This window comes from Magallana gigas, chromosome 1, assembly GCF_963853765.1.
Source record: "Magallana gigas chromosome 1, xbMagGiga1.1, whole genome shotgun sequence".
Classification (NCBI taxonomy): domain Eukaryota; kingdom Metazoa; phylum Mollusca; class Bivalvia; order Ostreida; family Ostreidae; genus Magallana; species Magallana gigas.
In genome coordinates this window covers 27,432,789-27,456,823 of record NC_088853.1, presented here as the reverse complement: position 1 = coordinate 27,456,823, position 24,035 = coordinate 27,432,789, and the positions used below count along the sequence as shown (strand labels likewise).

The window sequence follows — 24,035 nt, the reverse complement described above, 5'->3', positions numbered from 1 at the left end:
AAATGCGCCTTTATTTTGAATAAAATTACACGTGTCCACGAACTTTTTGGACAACCCTTGTATATATAACACACATATACAAATGATTATGACATAAGTTCTAACAACTTACGAGGGCCATTCTGAAACAGTTTGATACATAGCGTTTGAAGTTTAAATGTGCTTGTTAATGTGTGCTATTGTAACACAATTAAAACTAAAAACAAAAAAAAGTTAGATGCAAAAAAATAATGTTTTACCAGAGTGTTTTAAATATTTTAATCTAACGAGAACAAAATGTGAACTCCCAATGGGATTGCTGGTCAAACTGGACATTTTCTTCCGTTCATCGTTTTAGGAATATTTATTGATAATTTGAAAAATAACCTAAAAAGGAACTAAGAGTGAAGTCAGTTACTACGGAATGGTATTCATGTAGTCCAAATAAATGCATTAAGTAAGTTATACATTTAGAATATCTTGAAATTTCGGCCGCATCTTTCTGTGGAATTAAAATTTCTTACTTAATATTTTTATATCTAATTAGACATGATATGAGTTATTGTCTGTTCGACATATTTACATTTGGTTTGAATTGAATCAATTTTATTTTGTTAGCATATATATATATATATATACTGATAAATCAACCTGCCTCTTTTGCAGAAATTAATAACATATTATTGACTTTGCTAAACAATAATATATACTTTTATCATACTTCTGTGATTATGTTCTATGTAAAAAAAAATACATATTAACTGACTATTTAGACGATATAGCAAGTTTATTGCCGCCTCGAGAAATAGTTGCTGTCGGGGGCAAAGGGGGGAGGGGGTTAAACTTGAAATGGCCAATATTTAGATGCATAGAATATAAAACATTTTGTATAAACCTATGTTGAAAATTAATCAATTCATAAATTTATGACTTATAATATTGTATTGTGACTTCAGTACTATTCGAGAGCAGACATTATTGTGGAGTTAGTTAAAATAATTGAATCAAGGATTCTTAACTTGGTGGCCGATGATAAATGAAGGGCAATTATGAATACTGTAAATATTTGCACTTAATGTAACATGGCTTCAAGAGCGACAGACCAGAGTATTTGAACCAAGGTGACAGGAAAGCCCTGGAGTGTTATGTCGCCCGAGAAAACATGTAACATTATATAAATAGTGCCTGTTAGGGAGGGTAACAGTTGAAATTGACACCCCGAGAAAACAAATGTCAACCGACGCGACTGTTATCCTTCGAAACAGGCACTATTTATTTTATTATACTGAATGCCTTAATTTTAGAGATTTTTTACTGCTTTTATATAGAAATGACGTGAATTTCACGGCGAACCGTACGCGCATAATTTACGCGCATGTAACTATTCGTTTTATTATACTTTCATGTTTCTGAAATCTGATTGGTTTAGACGCAGTTGGTAATCTGTTCTATTACCCTCAGCGTTAGCAACACACTTGGCAACGGGTAACACAACGAATTGTTACATGCACGTGAATTATGCGCGTACGGTTCGCCATAGAATTCACTCCATTTCTATATAAAAGCATACAAATTTCTTTCAAATAAAGACATTCAATATAATAAAATAAATAGTGCCTATTTGGGAGAGTAACTGTTGATATTGACACCCCTCGGGGTGTCAATTTCTACAGTTACCCTCCCAAATAGGCACTATCTATATAGTGTTACCCGTTGCCAAGTGTGTTGCTAACGCTGAGGGTAATAGAACGGATTATCAACTGCGTCTAAACCAATCAGATTTCAGTATTTAACATGAAAGTATGATAAATGATATATAACATTTTGAAAGATCACAATCGCCTAACGAATGCATTTATTTTACGAAAACGTGTTCACTTTTTTTAAATAAAAAATCATATAAATGTTTCGCAAAAGGTCAGTTAATCTCTTTTTGTCTCAATGACTCTAAATAACGATGATGTAAATTTGCGATACTGTTGTCAAAATGCATAACTTGACACAAAAATATGGCTTGTCTATCAAACAATGACAATTTCGCTAAAAATTAATGAACGATTTTAATTTATGCTAAACTGTTTATGTTTGCTTATAGCGGCTAGCTCTTTAAATTACAAAGAATATAAAGTCATCAATATGCAGAATAATTGCATGAGAAGATGATATGACAGTTTCGGCAGGGCAATAGAAATACATGTATTTCCTATGAAAGGTAATATAACTCTTTCTTAGTTTCAGCAGATTTGAGAGCAGAGGGATAAAATCTTCCCTGTTTGACATAACGAGAACACTTGTTAAAAAAATGTCATATAATTTGTTTCTGAACAGCACATCAAAGAACATTTGATATCTAAGTTATTGAACAAGAAATCCACGAAAAATTGTTGGTTAACAAATATTTATTTATAACTGTACTCGGCTTCAATTTCGTGTTGTAGCCAGATAGAATAATTAATATAGCAAGTGACCCTGAGTGACCCATGTTTGTACCCATTTATGGAATGAATTATTTAAAACAGTCATATGGGTTCTATCCAGGTAGTCTTGTCAAATGTGCACCCTGTAAAACATTGACACGTTTTTAACCGCTTACCATCGACTTTGTATGGTCAAGAATGTTTGTTTGATCACTGTGGTAATATGCAACTTCAAAGTTTTATTCGATTTTTTCTAGACGTAAAATAATGCATAAAAGTATAATTCAGCAAATGCGCCAACTGATCCACCAACAAAATTATGTTGATTAAAATTTCTCCTCCCTCTGATTCAAATAGGCACAATTCAAGTAGGTTAGGTACGATTTTTCCGGATTTAGATTATCTATGGGCATTTAAAAATCTTCAATTGTTTAAACTGTATGCTAATTTTGGTAAATATAAGCGTGCATATAAATCAGAAATAGATCAGTGCTTAAATATAATGGGAAAAAAAATTGTTGATATTTTCTACATAAAAACGGCACTGTAAAAAATTCTCTTTTTCTTGGTTGGTATTTTTAGAAAATCTTTTTTTTTAAAAAAACAATCAGCCAGAAAGCTGTTAATTGCGTGGAAGCAACTTAGGTAGTGTAAATTCACGTTTGTTTAAATTATGATTCCCGGAGCTAGGGTGGGGTACCATGATCGGTAGGGGATTGCATTTTTACAGATTATTATTTAGAGAAAATATTTTAAAAATCTGCTGCTCGAAATCAAATCGACCTAAAAACCTTAACTTGTTTGTAAAAAAACTTTAGGTTATCTAAATTCAAGGTCGATTAATTTATGATCTTGGGGGGTGGATGAGGTCACAATGAAGCCGGAGTTGAATTTTTACATAGAATATGAATTGTATTTTCTCGAAATCTTAAATGTAATAATACATTTATATGTCATTACTTTTATGCAAGTATCTTGATATTTGCTGACGGGTGACCCCTGTAAAATTCTTTGGCCATAGAATATTTGAAGATTACGTAGAGACAGAAGTATGATTAAGCAAAGTTTTAATAGGGTATGACTGAATTACTAACAATAACAAACAGGCCTCAGTAATAATGTTGTTTGACACAATGTCTAGCTAATATGACTTTATAAGTTTGCATCTTCTTCTCAACATCTGTTTTCTGTCTTACGTATGTCAACACCTGAGCTGAAAGCTCAAAAGAGCTTTTCTAATCACATTTTGTACGGATTCCGTCTGGCTGTCTGTCAGTCTGTCCATCCGTCTGTAAACTTTTTACTTTTTCGACTTCTCCTCCAGAACCACTTGATCGATATCAACCAAACTTTGCACAAAGCATCCTTAGATGACCGGAATTCAAATTCACATAAGGGGCACACCTTCGTCCAAACGGAGATTATAAAGAATTATTTAAAATGTTGGTATCTTTTAAAATAATCTTCTTCTCAAAAACCAAATGGCAAGAAAAGCTGTACATCGTTTAGAAGCATCCTCAAATAGGGGTGATTTAAGTTTGTTCAAATCATTATTCCCAGGGGTAAGGTGGGACCACAATATGGGGTCCGATTTTTACATAGCAATATAGACATCATCTTCTGAAATACAATTTGCCTAGGAAGGCTGTATATTTATTCAGTTCAAATAAGTGTCGATTAGACTTTGTCAAAATCATTATCTTCAGGAGTAGGGTTGGGCCACATAGGTTGGGCTTGGGATATCAATTTTACAAAGGAAAACATTTAGATTATTCACAAAACCTCAAATGTTCTTATAAATGATTTTATTTATAAGCAAACATTTTCCCATATTGTTGATTCTTTTTAATTGTTTAGACTCTGGCCCCTTAACACCTCTTTGGCCTCACAAAGGATTTTAAAGTTTGATGTAGGTTTATAATCGATATATAAACAGTTGTTTAAGATCTTCTCGAGAACAGCAATGTGTGCTATGACTGTTAAATCATCCTGTTACATAGTGGTTCAATGAATGACATAAGAATATGTATTTTTTGATACCGGATTTGTTATACTACATTGTTTAAATATTTTGTAAATGACTCCATAAAGCTAGTTTCATTTTGTCTTTTGTTGCTCAGTTGAGCGATATGGCCCATGGGCCTCTTGTTGAAATCAAGTTTAATGTAAGGAACATTTTACAGGTTTTTTTTTTTCATTTCTATTAGTAATCTGATTTTATAGACATTTTGTCAGGAAAGAATAGCAAAAACTATTAGACTTATATGGACAAATGTTTGGTTGTTGTTTTTCAAAGTTAGATTTTATTATTAGAATAAAAATTTATTTTTCTGTTAGGAATTTTAGGTTTGTTTCTTTTGCATTTGAAAAGCTTAAATAATTTTGGAGTCATATAGCTTATTTCATCCCTAAAACTTTCAGAACATATATACCAGCATGTCACTCGATCAAACTCATCTTAAAAATATGTTATTGATAATTTTCTTCCCGAAAATTAAAAATGAAATGAATTAGTTTGTGTGTTTTTTAAAAAAAGCAGTAATTTTTATTTTTAATACATAGCCCTGTAATGATTTAATTACTTTTGTGAAAAAATTACCCCATGAAGAACAGATGTATTTTACAATCAATGTACAAGTTCAATATTTCGAGGTGTAAAATTGTTCATTTAATTGAAATATTCTAATCATGCACATAACAATGTATTGATCTTCTACTAATGCAATAGAAAGAACACAAAGACTGTGTAAAACTTCTGTGGTTTTCAAGTAATGATAATACATATTTTCAATGCTATCGACAATGACTCGTAGAGTCCAATCTCTATCCGTAACACTGGTGATTTGGTTTCAATTTTGCAGTTTCGTATAAGAAATCTAAGTGTTGTATTACGCTACATGTCAAGTTTAATGGTTTAATGAAGATTAGAATTTCATGGAATGACTTAACAATCCATACTTGATAAAATTCAGTGTTAGATCTGATTTATAAAAAAAAAGGTTTCGTTCGTGTTTTTTCAAAACAAAACAATAAAGAGTATGAATTTTTATTCGAAATAGATTATAGTATATGACTATGTTGTTTGCATGAACTCAGATTCTGAGTCCACGAGGTTTGTAGGGAGTAATGTAATGACGTACACATGGTGTATTACCTTTAACGTCCAATGATCGGCGTAAATGTGGGAAAATATGTCCTATAAAATGGAATATGTTTAGCTTTTTCTTGAAAAATAACCCTAAAACTGTAAGCAAATTATATTACCCATTTAATATTTCTTAAAACCAATTTTCACTGTTGGCAGCACCAACTCTAGAATTTTATTAATATATCAGTTGAATTTTGGACAAAATGCTAAAATCATGTTATTTTGTTTACGCATAAATTATTTATAAAAATGCATTTCAAATGTCGGTCTACAATCGAAATAAATAAAATTAAATAAAATAAACTGTAAGAAAAGTATTAAGAAGCATATACTTTTATTTTTGACTATTTGTAGAGCAGGCGTTCAAAACGATATCTGGAAAAAAAATTTTGATTTAAAAAAAAATATACATATATATTGTTAATGTGTACAATTGATCATGAAATATCCACCAAAATGAACAAATATAATTAGAAAAAACAAACTTCTGCTTTTTATTCAATTATTGGGTTTTTTTTTTAGATTTTGCTCCGTTTGATTATCATTTGAATCAAGTTCCTGATAATCTAGTCTCTCTGATAAAGCCTGTTGTATTCATCATTCGCAAACTTCTTTCTTGATCTCTCAGGCAGATTAATATACATTATTCTTATCACGTTGTCTAACGGCAGGTTGAGTATAAACTGTTCGGCGGGGGACAAGACACTCGTATCTTTTTTGGTTCTGTCTCCATCCTTCGAACCCCTGTCGTTTTCTGCATTGAACTCGTTCGTGTCATGAAGGAAACCACGACTTGCAATGTTTGTAAATCCACCATTTATTTCCTTTTGACAGAGACAAGCATTGAGATTTTCCGGACAGAAGCATTGTTGTACGACAATGCCCTCTTTCTGGGTTTCAAGATGTGCAGGGTTCCTAGAAAAGATTAAACAGATTATTACAATATATCATCTCATCAACTTATGTTGTTTCTAAAGGGCAAAACGAACTTTTTTTTTAATTATGCAAAAACATAAATAAAACTAGAGCAGAGCTCGTGGCAAAGCCACCAGTAGGTCTTCCGTTGTTGCGCGCGGGTTAAAAATATATGTGATATGGTGTCAAACTATTATAACGACTAAACTTTCAGTTCCGCTTTTGTTATAAAAACGTGTCGTGATTGAAAACCTGTATATAAAATGTGTTTTGAACAAGACAGGAAGAAAAAGTTTTTGGAAAACTTTTTGTCGAACACAATCTGTGTAATCGTTTCAAAAATTCTATAAAAAGTGAAAAGTTTAATGGCGAGTTAAATTTTCAAAGGGTAGCAAGCATTGTTATAAAAAGTATGTACTCATGATTCATGTCAGGAATTGTAGTTTTTTTTTTTAAACCTAACCCGCCTACAAAACACGTAACCTTTTCTCTAAGATAACTTGTTTATTTAAATCTTTCTAAATTTTTGAAGACTATTTGCAAATTTAAAATTGTTACGTGCTGACAAAATTTAGTAATTTGTCAAAATTGATGACATCTTTGAGATTTTCTACAGGGAAATGTGTGTCGTCTGATATTATTTAATGATACGAGTAGAGTTGGACATTCAAAATAATATATAATCAGCTAAAAAAAGATGAGCGGGAGAATTTATGCAAAAGCGAGCATCTAAATTTTACACCAGATGGTGCTGTTTCATAGGGACACCGCTATGTAATGTGAATTAAATAACCTTATTTACAGAAACGAATATTACTTCTCACGACGATTTAATGATATGCAAAATCCTTATTTTTATGTCAGTGGGTTGACTAATTAAATTTAAAAAAAAAACTTCAATTGCGCTTGCGTAAATTGGAATTCTGGGAAGGAATTAGACAGTCCGTGTTAGAGAAATTCGAAGAAGTTATGAAACTGGTCACTTTCTATATCAAACTGTGCATCGATGTATTAAAAGTCTATCATTGGTATCGTCTGTAGCCATGGTCCGGAATCCGTATGTGCAGTCATACATTGTATGTATATCGATACACCTAATAGTATACCTCCTCACCTACAGCCATACAAATGAGGGTGCAACCTTCATATACACAAGCATATTTGTATTATAGTTCTGGAAACTATTTATCTTGTATTTTAATATATTGGGTATTCATTGTTCACATAAAAGCCACATATATTCCACTGGCTGTAGCTAACCTTGTAAGTAAATTAAGTTGCATTACAACCTCATAATACACAACTTCAATTATTTATTTTTTTTAAATCAATTTCCATACAGTTAGCAATAAATAAAATTCCCAATAACGCACATCTATCTCACTTAGTGTAACTTTGAGAAGCGCATATATTTTTGGGAGGCAGATATGTCGCTATATTATAGTCTGCAAGTCAAGTGAATTATCATGGTCTTTCAAAGAAATAAGAAATCCGTCGACAGTTGCAGTACTTTGATGATTTCTATGGTGATCGACTGCATTGCTTAATGTAGTCGTATTTCCGAAGAACAAAATTTTCTTTGTCTTCAAACTTTTAATTATAATATATTATGAATTATTATGTTCATAACTATAAAAGTTTAGCGTGTTCAACATGTTAATTTATTAGCCACATTCTTAGGTTACGATTTCACATCTTTAATGTGAAGATGATTGACTTCGAATAATAGTCTTATTGTTTATAAAAGCACCCTTCCAACTGTTACTCAATTACATATGTTCTGAGTTGTGTGCGCTGAAGCGACACAAGATCTTCGGTCGCACGTGGCGATTGAATTAACACAGACTGACCGAATAAACACACGGGTGGGAAAATTAAACACGTTGAGGAGAAAATGTTACACATAACAAGAAGTCACCAACAATTATTTTCGACAGAGCTGGATATCTTTTCGCCAATTTAAAAAAAAATCCAGCGCGAGCACAGAGGGGCGGGAGGAGGGGAGAACGCAGCACTAAGTTCGCTTCCACACTGAAACGAACAACCATGTAGAAAATCTACAGAGTGATTAATATGTGACTGATAGAATCTAATCTATAATATTCTTTTAAATAATCATCAAATGCCTCAATTCAGGACATTCTTTTATCGTGCTAGCACCTACCGCAAACATGTAACATGAAACTTTGATTATAATTTGATTTGATTTTTAAACTACCTTGTACGCTATTCTTTAATTAAATCAATGCTTAATCAACTGTACAAGTAAAATAAATTCATTTATTTTCGTCATAAATCTATATAATAGTTGAAAACGTAATAAAATAGAGTTCTGTCCGTGCAAAATATGAAACATGAACGCGTGATAAGGTACATGTAGAAGAACTGGATCGTGCTGGATCTCCTCGGCCATGTGCGAGGGATGATCATCATTTCATATTTGGGGGGGGGGGGGGTAAATTTTATTAGATATACAAACCAACCATTAATTTATGTCTGACTATGTTTCCGATTTGGAGTAATATCTTTCATTAATATTCAGTTACACTCAATTGTTTAATTAAATATATACAAGATGGACAAACTTTTATAATATAAAATTAAAACATTTCTTGTATTTACGGCTATATAAACTCAAACACATTCATCTTCATCTAAGTGTGCGTCGCGGTGTGCGAATCCTGTGTATTAGATAATCGCTTACCGCTAGTAGTGCAGCCGTGGCTGATCTTCTCGGCCGTGGACGAAAGATAGATTACGTAAAGTTACAACGCACAGACAAGCACAGCTCAGAACCCAGGAAGATTTGAAAAGTTTGCAGTATAATGACCATATTCTATCAAATAGAAATTCTTTATTTTAAACTGAAAACCCACAATTGATCTATGTCTGATATTGCTTTAGATTGAGAATGACATTGCTTTTATTAATCAACTGAACGATTTCTTAATTGACACCAAACGTTTTAGTCCATAAACTTTTATGTGTAATCAAAACTAAAACAATTTTTGAGTTCGCGTCTAAATAAACTCATTTATGAGAGACGCAACTCTCGTGTATTAGATAACCGCTCACCGCTAGGTAGCCCAGCCGCGACCACGGTGACCGATTTTCTCGGCCGCGGGCGAGGGAGAGTTTCGTTAACTTGGCCAAATTGCCGCGAGTACTGGTCAACACGTATTACTTTTTACCCTCATATTATGCAATACACGAACACAAAAACAGTTTTATGAGATCAATAAAGTCACAAACAACATTTTTTGCAGCGACGCCCATATCGAAAAATTTACCGTTTAAGAGTTATGAAGCAAAGACTTTTAAGGGATCTAGACCCCTCATTTTAGGGGCTAGCCCCTTTTTTAAAGTATCAAATGAAAGCTCTTAATATTCTGCACAACTTTTATTCTATATGTGTCTAGAAAAAATTTACAACTAAAAAGTTATTGAGCAAAGATACAGGCAAAATTTAACATTTTTTTAAACATAAATTCCGATGTAAATTTTTAAGCAGTATACGTGTGTTAATCAAACATATAAAACTAGGAGGACAACTTTCAAGATGTCTACATTAAAGATTTGTAAATTAAAACTACTTGCTACGGATCAACTCGGAGCCTTTGCAGGTACACGAGACCCACTAAAAAAATATTCAAAGGGGAATAACTCATAACCGGAATTAGCGATTTCACCATATTTTTTGCTATAGTAAGCTATTGTCATTTACAATAAATCCTGAAAATTTGAATAAAATCTAATGACAAACAAGCGAGATATTACAGTTTAAAGAAACGTCTAGAAGAAAAAGAAGAAGAAAAATAATAACTAGAGCAGAGCTCGTGGCAAAGCCACGAGTAGGTCTTCCGTTGTTGCTGCGAGTTGAAAATATATGTGATATGGTGTAAAACGACTATAATGACGAAACTTTCAGTTCTGCTTTTGTTATAAAAACGTGTTGTGATTGAAAGCCTGTATATAAAACATGTTTTGAAAAGAAAGTAAAAAAATCTTGTATGAAAACTATTTGTCGAACACAGTTTGTGTAATCATTTCAGAAATTCTTTAAAAAATGAGACATCATGTTAAATGGCGAGTTAAATTTCAAAGGGTAGCAAGCATTGTTATAAACTGTATGTACTCATGATTCATGTCAGGAATTGTATTTTTTTTAAAACCGAACACGCCTACAAAACACGTAACCTTTTCTCTTCTTCTTTATTTAAATCTTTCTAAATTTTTGAAGACTATATGCAAGTTAAGATTTATTACGTGCGGACAAAATTTAGTAATTAGTCAAAATTGATGGCATCTCTGAACTTTTCTATAGGGAAATGTGTGTCGTCTGATATTATTTAATGATACGAGTAGACTTGGACATTCAAAATAATATATGATCAGCTAAAACAAAAGATGAGCGGGAGAATTTATGCAAAAGCGAGCATCTAAATTTTACACCAGATGGTGCTGTTTCATAGAGACACCGCTATGTAACGTAATGTAATTAAATAACCTTATTTACAGAATGAATAGTACCTCTCTCGATGATGTAATAATATGCAAAATCCTTATTTTTATGTCAGTGGGTTGATTTGTAAAATTGAAAAGAAAAAACTTCAATTGCACTTGCGTAAATTGGAATTCTGGGAAGGAATTAGACAGTCCGTGTTAGAGAAATTCGAAGAAGTTATGAAACTGGTCAGTTTCTAGATCAAACTGCGCATTGATGTATTAAAAAACTATTATGTGTATCGTCTGTAGCCACGGTCCGGAATCCGTATGTGCAGTCATACATTGTATGTATATCGATACACCTTTACCTCCTCACCTACAGCCATACAAATGAGGGTGCAACCTTCATATACACATGCATAGTATTATAGTTCTTGAAACTATTTATCTTGTATTTTAATATATTCGGTATTCATTGTTCACCTAAAATTATTATTCCACTGGCTGTAGCTAACCTTGTAAGTAAATTAAGTTGCATTACAACCTCATAATACACAACTTCAATTAATTTTTTTTTTATCAGTTTTCATACAATTAGCAATAAATAAAATCCCCAATAACGCACTTAAGTGTAACTTTGAGAAGCGCATATACTTTTTGGAGGCAGATATGTCGCTATATTATAGTCTGCAAGTCAAGTGAACAATTATGGTCTTTCAAAGAAATAAGAAATCTGTCGACACTTGCAGTACTTTGATGATTTCTATGGCGATCGACTGCATTGCATAATGTAATCGTATTTCTAAAGAACAAAATTTCCTTTGACTTCCAACTTTCAATTATAATATATTATGAATTATTCTGTTCATAACTATAGAAGTATAGCGTGTTCAAAAGGTTAATTTATTAACTCTCAGGTTACGATTTCACATCTTTAATGTAAAGATGATTGACTTCGAATAATAGTCTTATTGTTAATAAAAGCACCTTCCAACTGTTGCTCAATTACATATGTTCTGAGTTGTGTGCGCTAAAGCGACACAAGATTTTCGGTCGCACGTGGCGATTGAATAAACACAGACTGACCGAATAAACAAAACGGGTGGGAAAGTAAAACACGTTGAATAGAAAATGTTACACATACGAAGAAGTCACCAAAAATGATTTTCGACAGATCTGGATATCTTTTCGCCAATTTAAAAAAATCCAACGCGAGCACTTGTCAGCGGGGCGGGAGGAAGGGGTGGGGACGCAGCAATGAATTCGCTTCCACACTCAAACGAACAACCATGTATTGGAAAACTACAGAGTGATTAATATGTGACCGATAGATTCTAATCTTCAGTTGTTTAAAACTCATGTGAATATTCTTTCAAATAATCATCAAATGTCTCAATTCAGGACTTTTATCCTGCTAGCACCTACCGCAAACATGTAACATGGAACTTTGATTATAATTTGAGTTGATTTTTAAACTACTTTGTACGCTATAGTATAATTAAATCAATGCTCAATCAGCTGTACAAGTAAAATAAATTTATCTCTTCATCTTAATCCTATATAATAGTTGAAGACATAATAAGCATAGTTCTGTCCGTGCAAAATATGAAACATGAACGCGTAATAAGGTACATGTAGAAGAACACGAGCCGACTGCGGATCACTTGTCCACTCGCGCTATCTCTCCCCGGCCATGTGCGAGGGATAATCATCATTTAATATTGGGGGGGAGGGGGGTTGTTAAAATTTTTTAGATATACATGTACAAACCAACCATTAATTTATGTCTGACAATGTTTCCGATTTGGAGTTATATAGTTCATTAATTTTCATTTTCACCCAAATGTTTAATTAAATAAATACAAGATGGACAAACTTTTATAACATAAAATTAAAACAGTTCTTGTATTTACGGCTATATAAACTCAAACACATTCTTATTCATCTAAGTGTGCGTCGCGGTGTGCGAATCTTGTGTATTAGATAACCGCTTACCGCTAGGTAGTGCAGCCGTGGCTGATCTCCTCGGCCGTTGACGAAGGATAGATTACGTAAAGGATCAACGCACAGACACGCACAGCTCAGAACCCAGGGCGATTTGAAAAGTTTGCAGTATAATGACCATATTCTATCAAATAAAAGTTCTTTATTTTAAACTTAAAACCCACAATTGATCTATGTCTAATATTGCTTTAGATTGAGAATGACATTGCTTTTATTAATTAACTGAACAATTTCTTAATTGACACCGAATGGTTTAGTCCATAAACTTTTATGTGTAATCAAAACTAAAACAATTCTTGAGTTGGCGGCTAAATAAACTCGTATATGAGAGACGCAACTCTCGTGTATTAGATATCCGCTGACCGCTAGGTAGCCCAGCCGCGACCATGGTGACCGATTTTCTCGGCCGCGAGCGAGGGAGAGTTTCGTTAACTTGGCCAAATTGCCGCGAGTACTGGTCAACACGTATTACTTTTTCCCTCATATTATGCAATACCCGAACACAAAAACAGTTTTATGAGATCAATAAAGTCACAAACATCATTTTTGCAGCGACGCCCACATCGAAAAACTTACCGTTTTAGAGTTATGAAGCAAAGACTTTTAAGGGATCTAGACCCCTCATGTGAGGAGCTAGCCCCTCTTTTATGGTATCAAATGAAAGCTCTTAATATTCTGCACAACTTTTGTTCTATATGTGTCTAGAAAAAAGTTACAACTAAAAAGTTATTGAGCAAAGATATCAGCAAAATTTAACATTTTTTGAAACATAAATTTCGATGTAATTTTTAAAGAAGTATACGTGGGTTAATCAAACATGTAAAACTAGGAGGACAACGTTCAAGATGTCTACATTAAAGATTTGTAAATTAAAACTACTTGCTACGGATCAACTCAGAGCCTTTGCAGGTACACGAGACCCACTAAAAATATATTCAAAGGGGAATAACGCAAAACCGGAAGTAGCGATTTCAAAAAAATTTTGTGCTATAGTAGGCTATTGTCATTTCCAATAAACCCTGAAAATTTGAATAAAATCTAATGACAAACAAGCGAGATATTACAGTTTAAAGAAACGTCTAGAAGAAAAAGAAGAAGAACTAGAGCAAAGCTCGTTGCAAAGCAACGAGTGGGTCTTCCGGTAATGTCGAAAGTAAAGCTAGAAGTTCCTGTAAGAAGCGGGGTTCTTAAACCAACAAACATAAGAAACTAAGACCAAAAAAATCGAATTATTCTTGGTATGAGTTAACAAAATCCGAATGAAACCAAGTACGAATTAACAAACCTTATCGATTTCAAGAACGACTTAGCAAATACAAATCCGAATCTGTAAAAGTACGATTTAACAATTATCGAATAATTTTAGGTACGAGTTAATCTAACTCTGAACATAAAACTATTTTCTTAACCAAGAATGTGGAATCAAAATTTCCGGAAAAATCAATTTTTAAACCCCTATATCTTTGTATTGCATCGTCGAATTTTACAACGAATTTCAGTTTTGAATTACGAATAATAAGCTCTTATTTTTTGCTTTATGATTAATAAATTATTATCGCTTAAAAATAAGTTATTATGAATGACTTTGTAGCCCTTTTAGCCCCTTATTTGAGGGGCTGGCCCCTTTTTCTTGATATCAAATGAAAGGTCTTGAAAATATAAACATATTTTGTTAACGTTACACAAGTATTCACGAATTGCTAACCGTTCTAGAGATATCCAAACAACTGTGTTTCAGGGGCCGACCCTTAAACTCCTTACCAGGGCCACCAAAAAAATATTTTTAGATCCCATATCGTTAAGAACATTTTTTTGAGCAACTTTTCTTCTACAAGGCTTTTCAAAATATTTCTCCTTTTCTAGATATTAAAATGAAATTTTTTAGACCTCTGGCCCCTTGAAACCCCTAATTACGTATCATATGTCTTAGGTATGGTACCGTATAGATAAACAGATGTTCAATTAACATTTTTGGTTCTATAACTGATAACAAATTATTTTTCAGTAAAGAGTTATTATAGAAAGACTTTAGAGCCCTCTTGGCCCCTTATTTGAGGGGCCAGCCCTTATTCCTTGATATCAAATAAAAGGTCTTGTAAATATAAAGACATTTTGCTCAACAAGTGATCAGAAACTGTTGACCGTTCTAAAGATATCTGTACAAATGTGTTTTAGGGGCCGACCCTTAAAATCCTTACTGGGGCCACCAACAAAAATTATTAAGGTAGCATATTGTTAAGAACATCATTCTAAGCATTTTTTGTTCTATAATGCTTATCAAAATATTTCTCCTTTTCTAGAAACTAAAGATCAAAGTTTTGAACTTCTGGCCCCTTGAAACCCCTAATTACGTAACATATGACTTAGGCATGGTACTGTATAAATAAACAGATATACAATGAACATTTTTGGTTCTATAATTGATTACAAATTATTTTTCAGTAAAGAGTTATTGCCAAAAGACTTAAGAGCCATTTTTGCCCCTTATTTGAGGGGCCAGCCCCTTTTTCTTGAAATCAAACGCATGTCCTAGTTAATCTGAACAACTTTTGCATTACATGTCTTAACAAAATATTTACACATAGCTAGGGCCGAAAATGTGCGAAAATTTCGTGAAAAAAATTGGTGCCTATTTTTGAGCTCGGGCGAGCTTCGCCGCCTTGCGCATTTTTCAAAATATCAAATGAATAGGATCATCTACAGACATTCATCTACTATCCCTGAAAGTTTCACGTTTCTATCGCAATTACTTTTTGAGAAGTTACGTGGACAAAATGGTCCTTAAAAATTCACTAAATCCTCAAAATCTCAAACCGGAAGTGACGTCATCAGCCAGAAATTTTATAATATCAAGTATATTTGATGCTCAATGTGTCCTGTAAATTTCATGCAAATCGGTCATGTAGTTCACGAGAAATAGCGTTCGAAAAAAGTCAGAAAAAAAAATAAAAAATAAAATAATAATAAGGAAAAGAAACAATAGAATAACAAGAGGGTCTTCCGTCGGAAACGGAAGACCCTAATGAAGAATTTCCAACAGAATCAGTACAAGGTCTTCCGTTGAAAACGGAAGACCTTAATTAGGGTCTTCCGTTTTCAACGGAAGACCCTCTTGTTATTCTATTGTTAGGGTTTTCCGTTTTCAACGGAAAACCCTTCTGTTATTCTACGGTTTCTTTTTCTTTATTATTAAGGTCTTCCGTTTCCAACGGAAGACCTTATTGTTTTTCTTCGGTTTCTTCTTCCCTATTATTATTATTTTTGTTTTTTTTTCTTACAAATTTTGTGCACACGAGTTCTCGGAAATGGCTCGGCCGATTTTCATGAAACTTTCAGATCTGATAGATATTGATCTGAACCTTATTGGAAATTTTTTATTTTGATGACGTCATTTTCGATTCAGAGATATTGACGTTTTAGCGATTTTTAGAGGGTCAGCTTGTCCGTCGAACTCCTCCTAAACGATAACAGATATCAAATTCAAATTTTCAGGAATTGTAGACGAATGATTGTAGTTTTGTCTAAAGTGAGCCATTTATGTTTGGCGCAAAAGGCACCGAAGCTCGCCTGGACCCGAAAATTGAGATATAAAAAATGTAGTGATTTTTCTTGGTTTTCTTTAATTATCTCTTTTCTCGAAAATATTTTGCTAAGACATGTAAAGCAATTAAAATTTATTTTTACAAGAGCTTTCATTTGAGATCAAGAAAAAGGGGCTGGCCCTTCAAATTAGGGGCCGATAAGGCTATAAAGTCTTTTGATGATAACTTTTTAATGTGAAATATTTTGTGATACGTTATAGAAGCAATTATGTTTATTCTAACGTTATTCACCCATACATGGCAATCATTTACTCCTATATTACGTAATTAGGGATTTTTAGGGGCCAGAAGTCCAAAACTTTGATGCTCAATATCTCTAAATGGAGAAACATTTTGATAAGCAATATTGAACAAAAGATGCTCAAAATATTGGGCTTATCAATCTGCAACCATAATTTCTTTGGTATGCGGTCCCTGAAAGGAGTTACAGGGTCGGCCCCTAAAACGACCCTCTCAAGATATCTCCAGAACGGTACAGAATTTCTAAACACTTGTTGAACAAAATGTGTTTGAATTGACACGAACTTTCATTTAAGATCAAGAAAAAGGGGCTGGCCCTTCAAATTAGGGGCCGATAAGGCTATAAAGTCTTTTGATGATAACGTTTTACTGTAAAATATTTTGTGATACGTCATAGAAACAATTATGTTTATTCTAACGTTATTCACCTATACATGACAATTATTTACTTCTATATTACATAATTAGGGATTTTAAGGGGCCAGAAGTCCAAAACTTCGATGCTCAATATCTCTAAATAGAGAAACATTTTGATAAGCAATATTGAACAAAACATGCTCAAAATATTAAGCTTATCAATCTGCAACAATAATTTCTTTGGTATGCGGTCCCTGAAAGGAGTTACAGGGTCGGCCCCTAAAACGACCCTCTCCAGGTATCTCCAGAACGGTACATAATTTCTAAACACTTGTTGAACAAAATGTGTTTAAATTGACAATAGCTTTCATTTGAGATAAAGAAAAAGGGGCTGGCCCTTCAAATTAGGGGCTGAGGGGGCTCTAAAGTCTTTTGATGATAACTTTTTACTGTAAAATTTTTTGTGATACCTTATAAAAACAATTATGTTTATTCTAACGTTATTCACCTATACATGGCAATCATTTACTCCTATATTACGTAATTATGGATTTTAAGGAGCCAGAAGTCCAAAACTTTGATCTTCTATATCTCTAAATGGAGGAACATTTTGAAAAACAATTTTGAACATAAGATGCTAAAAAATTAAGCTTAACAATATGCAACCATATTTTCTGTGTGATGCGGTCCTTAAAGGGAGTTACAGGGTCGGCCCCTAAATCGACCCTCTCCAGATATCTCCAGAACGGTACAGAATTTCAAACACTTGTTGAACAAAATGTGTTGAAATTGACAAACACATTCTTATGACATCATAAAAAAGGGGGGCTGGCCCTTCAAATTAGGGGCTGAGGGGGCTCTAAAGACTTTTAATGATAAATATTTACTGTGAAATATTTTTGATCCGTTATAGAGGCAATTATGTTTATTCTAACGTTATTTACCTATACATGGCAATCATTTACTCCTTCGTTACGTAATTAGGGATTTTAAGGGGCCAGAAGTCCAAAACTCTGATCCTCTATATCTCAAAATGGAGGACAATTCCGAAAAGCAGTATTTAACAAAAGATACTCAAAATAATGTGCTTTACAATGTACAACCATAAATTGTTTGTTATCTAGACCTTAAAATGAGTTTAGGACCAAATATCAAAATGATTTTTCACATATATCTCAAAAACGATAACCAATTTCTAAATACTTATTAGCAGTATACAAAAATACCTTTTAACTAAAATGAATGAAAAGGAGCTAATCCCTCAAAAAAGGTACACAAAAGGGGTAGATAGTCTTTCACCCATTACTCTTAGACCCCGCTTCCATTTCCAGATACGTTTCGTTGACGAAGATCAAGAGCAAGGTCATTCCGTATTCTAAAAATCGGACGGAAGACCTCCTCGTTGCTCGCAACGAGATCGTGTCTAGTTATACTTTTTTTTCTTTTTCTGACTTTTTTGGAGCGTTATATCTCAGAAACTGTTCAACCGATTTACACCAAATTTGTAAGAGATATAAAGCATCAATGTCGCTACTGTTTATAAAAATTTTAAATGATTGCGTCACTTCCGGTTTCAGATATAGACGATTTTGTAAATTTGTAAGGGTCATTTTGTCCACGCATCTCCTCTGAAACTAATTATGATAAAAGCTTGAAATTTGCAGGGATTGTAGATGAATGTCTGTAGATTTCCCTCCATGCTTCCAATTGCAAAAAATGCGCAAGGCCTAGAAGCTCGCCTGAACCTGAAAATTAGCACCAAATTTTTTCAAAAATTTTTCGCACATTTTCCGTAATATCTTTTGACGTATAAATATTTTGTTAAAACATGTAATGCAAAAGCTGTTTCAATTTGCACGGGCTTTTATTTGATATCAAGAAAAAGGGGCTGGCCCCTCAAATTAGGGGCAAAGAGGGCTCTAAAGACTTTTTGCAATAACTTTTTAGTGAACAATAATTTGTTTTCACTTATAGAAGCAAAAATGTTCATTGTACAGCTGTTTATCTTTACAGTACCATACCTAAGTCATATATTACGTAATTAGGGGTTTCAAGGGGCCAGATGTTCAAAACTTTGATCATTAATATCTGAAAAAGGAGAAATATTTTGAAAAGCAATGTAGAACAAAAGTTGTTCAAAATAATGTTTTGTACAATATGCTACCTTAAATGTTTTTGTTTATGACCCCATTTAGGAGTTAAAGGGCCGGCCCCTAAAACACATTTGTACATATATCTCAAGAATGGTAAACATTTTGTGAACAAAATATGTTTATATTTACAAGACCTTTCATTTGATGTCAAGAAAAGGGGGCTGGTCCCTTAAATTAGGGGTCAAGAGGGCTCTAATGTCTTCTTATAATAACTCTTTACTGAACAATATTTTGTTATTAATTATAGAAGCAAAAATGTTCATTGTACAGCTGTTCATCTATACAGTACCATACCTAAGTCATATATTACGTAATTAGGGGTTTCAAGGGGCCAGAACTCAAAATTCTGATCATTAATAACTGAAAAAGGAAAAATATTTTTAAAAGCAATGTAGAACAAAAGTTCATCAAAATAATGTTCTTAACAATATGATACCAAACATTGTTAGTGTTGTTAGTGGCCCCGGTAAGGGGTTAAAGGGTCGGCCCCTAAAACGCATTTGTACAGATATCTCGAGAACGGTTTACAATTCAAGAACACTTGAAGAACAAAATATGTTTATATTAGCGAGACCTTTTATTTGATATTTAGAAAAAGGGGCTGACCCTTCAAATTAGGGGCCAGAAGGGCTACTAAGTCTTTTCATAATAAATCTTTTCTGACCAATAATTTGATAATATTATAAAGCAGCAAAGAAGCTTTTATTAAGCTTAATTTAAAACCGAAACCCGTTTTAAAATCGGACGATGCATTACAGAGATATCGGGGTTTAAAAATTGATTTTTCCGGAAATTCTGATTCCGCGTCCTTGGTTTAAAAAATAGCGTAATGTTCAAAGTAATATTAACTCGTACCAAAAATAATTGTTAAGTCGTACTTGGACACATTTGGATTGTTTTTGTTAAGTCGTTCTTGAAATCAGAAAGGTTTTTGTTAAGTCGTTCTTAAAATCATTCGGATTTTGTTAAGTCGTACCAGGAATAATTCGATTTTTTTCATCTTTTTATTTTAGTTACTCTTGTTATTGGTTTAAGAGATGTGCATCTTACAGGAACTTCCAGCTTTACTTCCGACATTAACGGAAGACCCACTCGTTGCTTTGCAACGAGCTTTGCTCTAGTTTTTTTAAATTATTATTAATCTTCTTGTTTTTCCTTCTGACTTCTTTTTTGCTTTATATCTCAAAAACTATTCAACCGATTAGCAAGAAATTTTCAGAGATTATGTTAAATTCTTGTCCCTTGAAGCTTTTACAGTTTCAGTCATTAAATCACTTCTGTTTTCTAGTTACGTCATTTTAAAAAATTTCAAAAAGTGATTTTGTCCAGGACTTTTCTAGTAAACGGTTGTTTATAAAGACTTGAATTTTTCTGTGATTGTAAATCTGCGGATTTACTTATGGCATTTGACCAAAAAAATGTATTTTGTCACTTCCGGTCGAAACCGGAAGTGAAACAAATTTTTCGAAAAAATGAATTTTCTGATCAAATCGAAAAAGAATATGTGTTTTGTAGAGCTTATTAAGCTGAATCTAACACTGAAAGCCGTTTTCAAATCGGACGATGCATTACAGAGATATCGGGGTTTAAAAATTGATTTTTCCGGAAATTTTGATTGCGCGGCCTTGGTTTAAAAAATAGCGTAATGTTCAAAGTAAAATTAACTCGTACCAAAAATAATTGCTAAGTCGTACCTGAACACATTCAGATTTTTTTTGTTCAGTCGTTCTTAAAATCGGAAAGGTTTTTGTTAAGTCGTACTTTAAATCATTCGTATTTTGTTAAGTCGTACCAGGAATATTCGATTTTTTTCATCTTTTTATTTTAGTTACTCTTGTTATTGGTTTAAGAGCACTGCTTCTTACAGGAACTTCCAGCTTTACTTCCGACATTAACGGAAGACCCACTCGTTGCTTTGCAACGAGCTTTGCTCTAGTTACAATTATATTTATGTCTACATTTACCATCGCTATAAGTTATAATCTATAATCTCGTATTAAAGACATCTTATATAAACGTTTGCATTATCAGACATTCTGATTTTGCATTTCTGAACAAGTGCTTTATTTAATTTATGTAAAGAGAGTATAAAGGACCAATAATACAAAAGCAAAGATTTTTAAACACCTTCGTGATACGATTCTTTTAATATTAAATCAACAAAGAGCCAACAAACAAGATTTAAAATATTACTAAAATTAATGTTTATGTTGTATGCTAACCAAATGCTCAATTTTGCGATTGGAAAACATGATAGAGGGATTTGATTTTCTAGAAATGACATATCAAATATTTAACAGCCGAATTAATGTAAACCAACTACTTAATTTCGCAATCTACCGAAGAAAAACTGATTGACGGGGAATAATCTTAGCAATTCAAATATCGATTATCTGAATATATAATACCAAGGATATTTGGGGACCAAATCGCGCGACGAGAGTTTTGCAAACCTTGCGAAAATTTCTCGCACGCCAATTAAAGCTGGTTAACAGTATCGGGACTAAACTTCACATTAAAGATATAAATAAAGAAGCCGGATCCTTTATCAATATGATATTTATTTTCCTATGGTTTTGGTCTTTTTTGGACTTAAATCATATATATACATTATGTGTGATATTATCTAAACCAATGAACTGAGCCTTAGTTGTTTTCATATTATCTAATCAATTTTTCAGCTGATCAAAATATCGCACAAAAACTTATCTAATAACTATCATTGTTTATTTTAAATTTTAAATACTTCAATTAGAATTGGCATCCTCAATAATTTTAAAAGTATCACAAATTAAAACATTCTGATGTTCAGTATTTTACCTTTCATTCCCCTATGTACTTTGCTTCTATTTAATTTACACTGCAATGTTTACATTTATATTTTCTTCTCAAGTCTTTTTGGGGGGCAGAGGTTGTGTAAGATTCTTTTTCTTTCAATTCGACTTCATAAGCTTTTGATTCTTGATTACCGACAAAAAATAAAGATATCGTTTTCATTCACTCAGGTGAACAGTGTCTTCTCTTTACTTCAAACGGTAAAATATTGAGACACTTACCTGACACCAAAATCCGATGGGTTGTTTATTCCGCCAACGATGAAGGATACGGAATTACTGATGCCGTCAGAATCCAAGTCTGTTGGTCTACCATAGGCTGCAATGATGACGCAAATGGCAAGCAATGCAGGTAACTTTGTCAAGGATCCGTAGTTTGCCATCTTCTCTCTGTAAATTACTAGTGTTGGAACATCCAATCCCAGCTCTTTAAATACCTTCTAGTTTGTGTGGGATGGGTGCCTGAAAACAAAACTCTTCTCTTAACACAGGGCACAGGTGGTATCTATGGTGTGTTTTGTTCGAAACACAACAAATAACCTTTTCATGTGGTTTTACGAAAATAAAACAAAAATGAAAGGATCTCGTTTTAGAGAATACTTCTTGAACCTTCCCAACGTTAACAGAAATGAAAAACAAATTTACGCAAATGACAAGCAACAATATTGAATTTAGGTTAATTGTGAATTAGATATTATATTAAAACGCATAAGGATTACCCGTTGTACGTTATATTTATAATTATTAATTCAGAGTTAACACTTCTTTCTACAATTATCCTTACTAATGAAAATAATGGTTGTGTACGTTTTATTAAACTTCTCACAGTTACTATAATGTATATATTATAATAACATATAATAATATTGGATCTAAAACCTATGTAAGTCATTATCAAACATCAAATATTCAGTCAAGACTACATCTGTTAAGATGCAGCACTTTAAAAATTTATTGAAGTTAAATGTTTGAGAAATAATGAGTAATGTGAGTATCCATCTTGCAAAGTTCTTGAAGATTTACATGTATTTGGTTAGGAATTCTATCAGCAAGTTGTTAAACTGCACCTATTTTGTGTTTCATTTTTGCTTTTTAAGTCTTTGAAGGGATATCCCATCAAATTGACTAAATTATATTGAAAATGCGCCAATATAAAATACATGTTTACTTATAAATTGTAGTGTATGGTTCAGTTGAAAAATAAATTAGCCAATCGTTGTTAATTAATCACCATCTTGCTTAGTACATGTCATATATACAATATTTATATCCATTTGGAAAGGCCATTTATTTTCTCATTATATCAATCAGGTTTGCATTGTATACTTTTTTTAAGCGGAGAAGGATTCAATCTGTATGCTTAGTATATTGTACAAAATGCTATTTTACTTATTTTGTTTTTAAAATAATATGCAATACAAAACGCGTGTTCATAAAAAATGACAATAACAAACGGTCAAACATCTCTAAAATCCATAAAACGAAATACAAATTCAAAGCAGAGCAACAAGGCCTCTAAAAAGATAGAGGAAGGATCAGGTGCCATGGGGGAGTGTGCATCTTCTGCTGACCGGTCACACCCGCCGTGTGCTACTTGTTGTAATCGGGGAAAAAACGGAAAAGTCCAAGACAATAAGGTGATTAATTATGGTCTAACAATTAGTATGAAAAACGTCAGTCAGCATGCAACCCAGAGGAAGAATGATATTGTATTTGCTGACAAGATCGTTGTGTTGACAATATAACTTACGAAAAGATGACTTGAAATGAGACTGTTGATAGTCCTGTTTTATCAATTTGTTTGTCAGTAGCTTGTTTCACCTTACAAACTGTTCATACGAAGAGCATGCCCCCATGTATTGAATTAACTGAGAGACAAAAACACCATATGCAGGTGATAAAGGTATAATGCTACATTAGTAAGGAAAGTTGACTGTCAT

At 32.9% G+C, this 24,035-nt stretch overlaps 1 protein-coding gene across 3 annotated transcripts in view; it reads right to left on the bottom strand.

The window, feature by feature from the left end:
* Positions 1–5,647: 5,647 nt before the first annotated feature.
* Positions 5,648–24,035, bottom strand: part of LOC109620779 (uncharacterized) — a 33,645-nt gene continuing 15,257 nt past the window's right edge. For 2 of the 3 annotated variants that reach the window (XM_066065368.1, XM_066065363.1), the window contains exon 2: positions 5,648–6,459. In XM_066065368.1, coding sequence (XP_065921440.1) covers positions 6,111–6,459 — 349 coding nt within the window. In that variant the 3' untranslated portion in view covers positions 5,648–6,110. Of the gene's footprint in view, positions 6,460–22,317; positions 22,517–24,035 lie in introns of those variants that run through there. The other variant, XM_034464114.2, reaches the window with a different exon arrangement.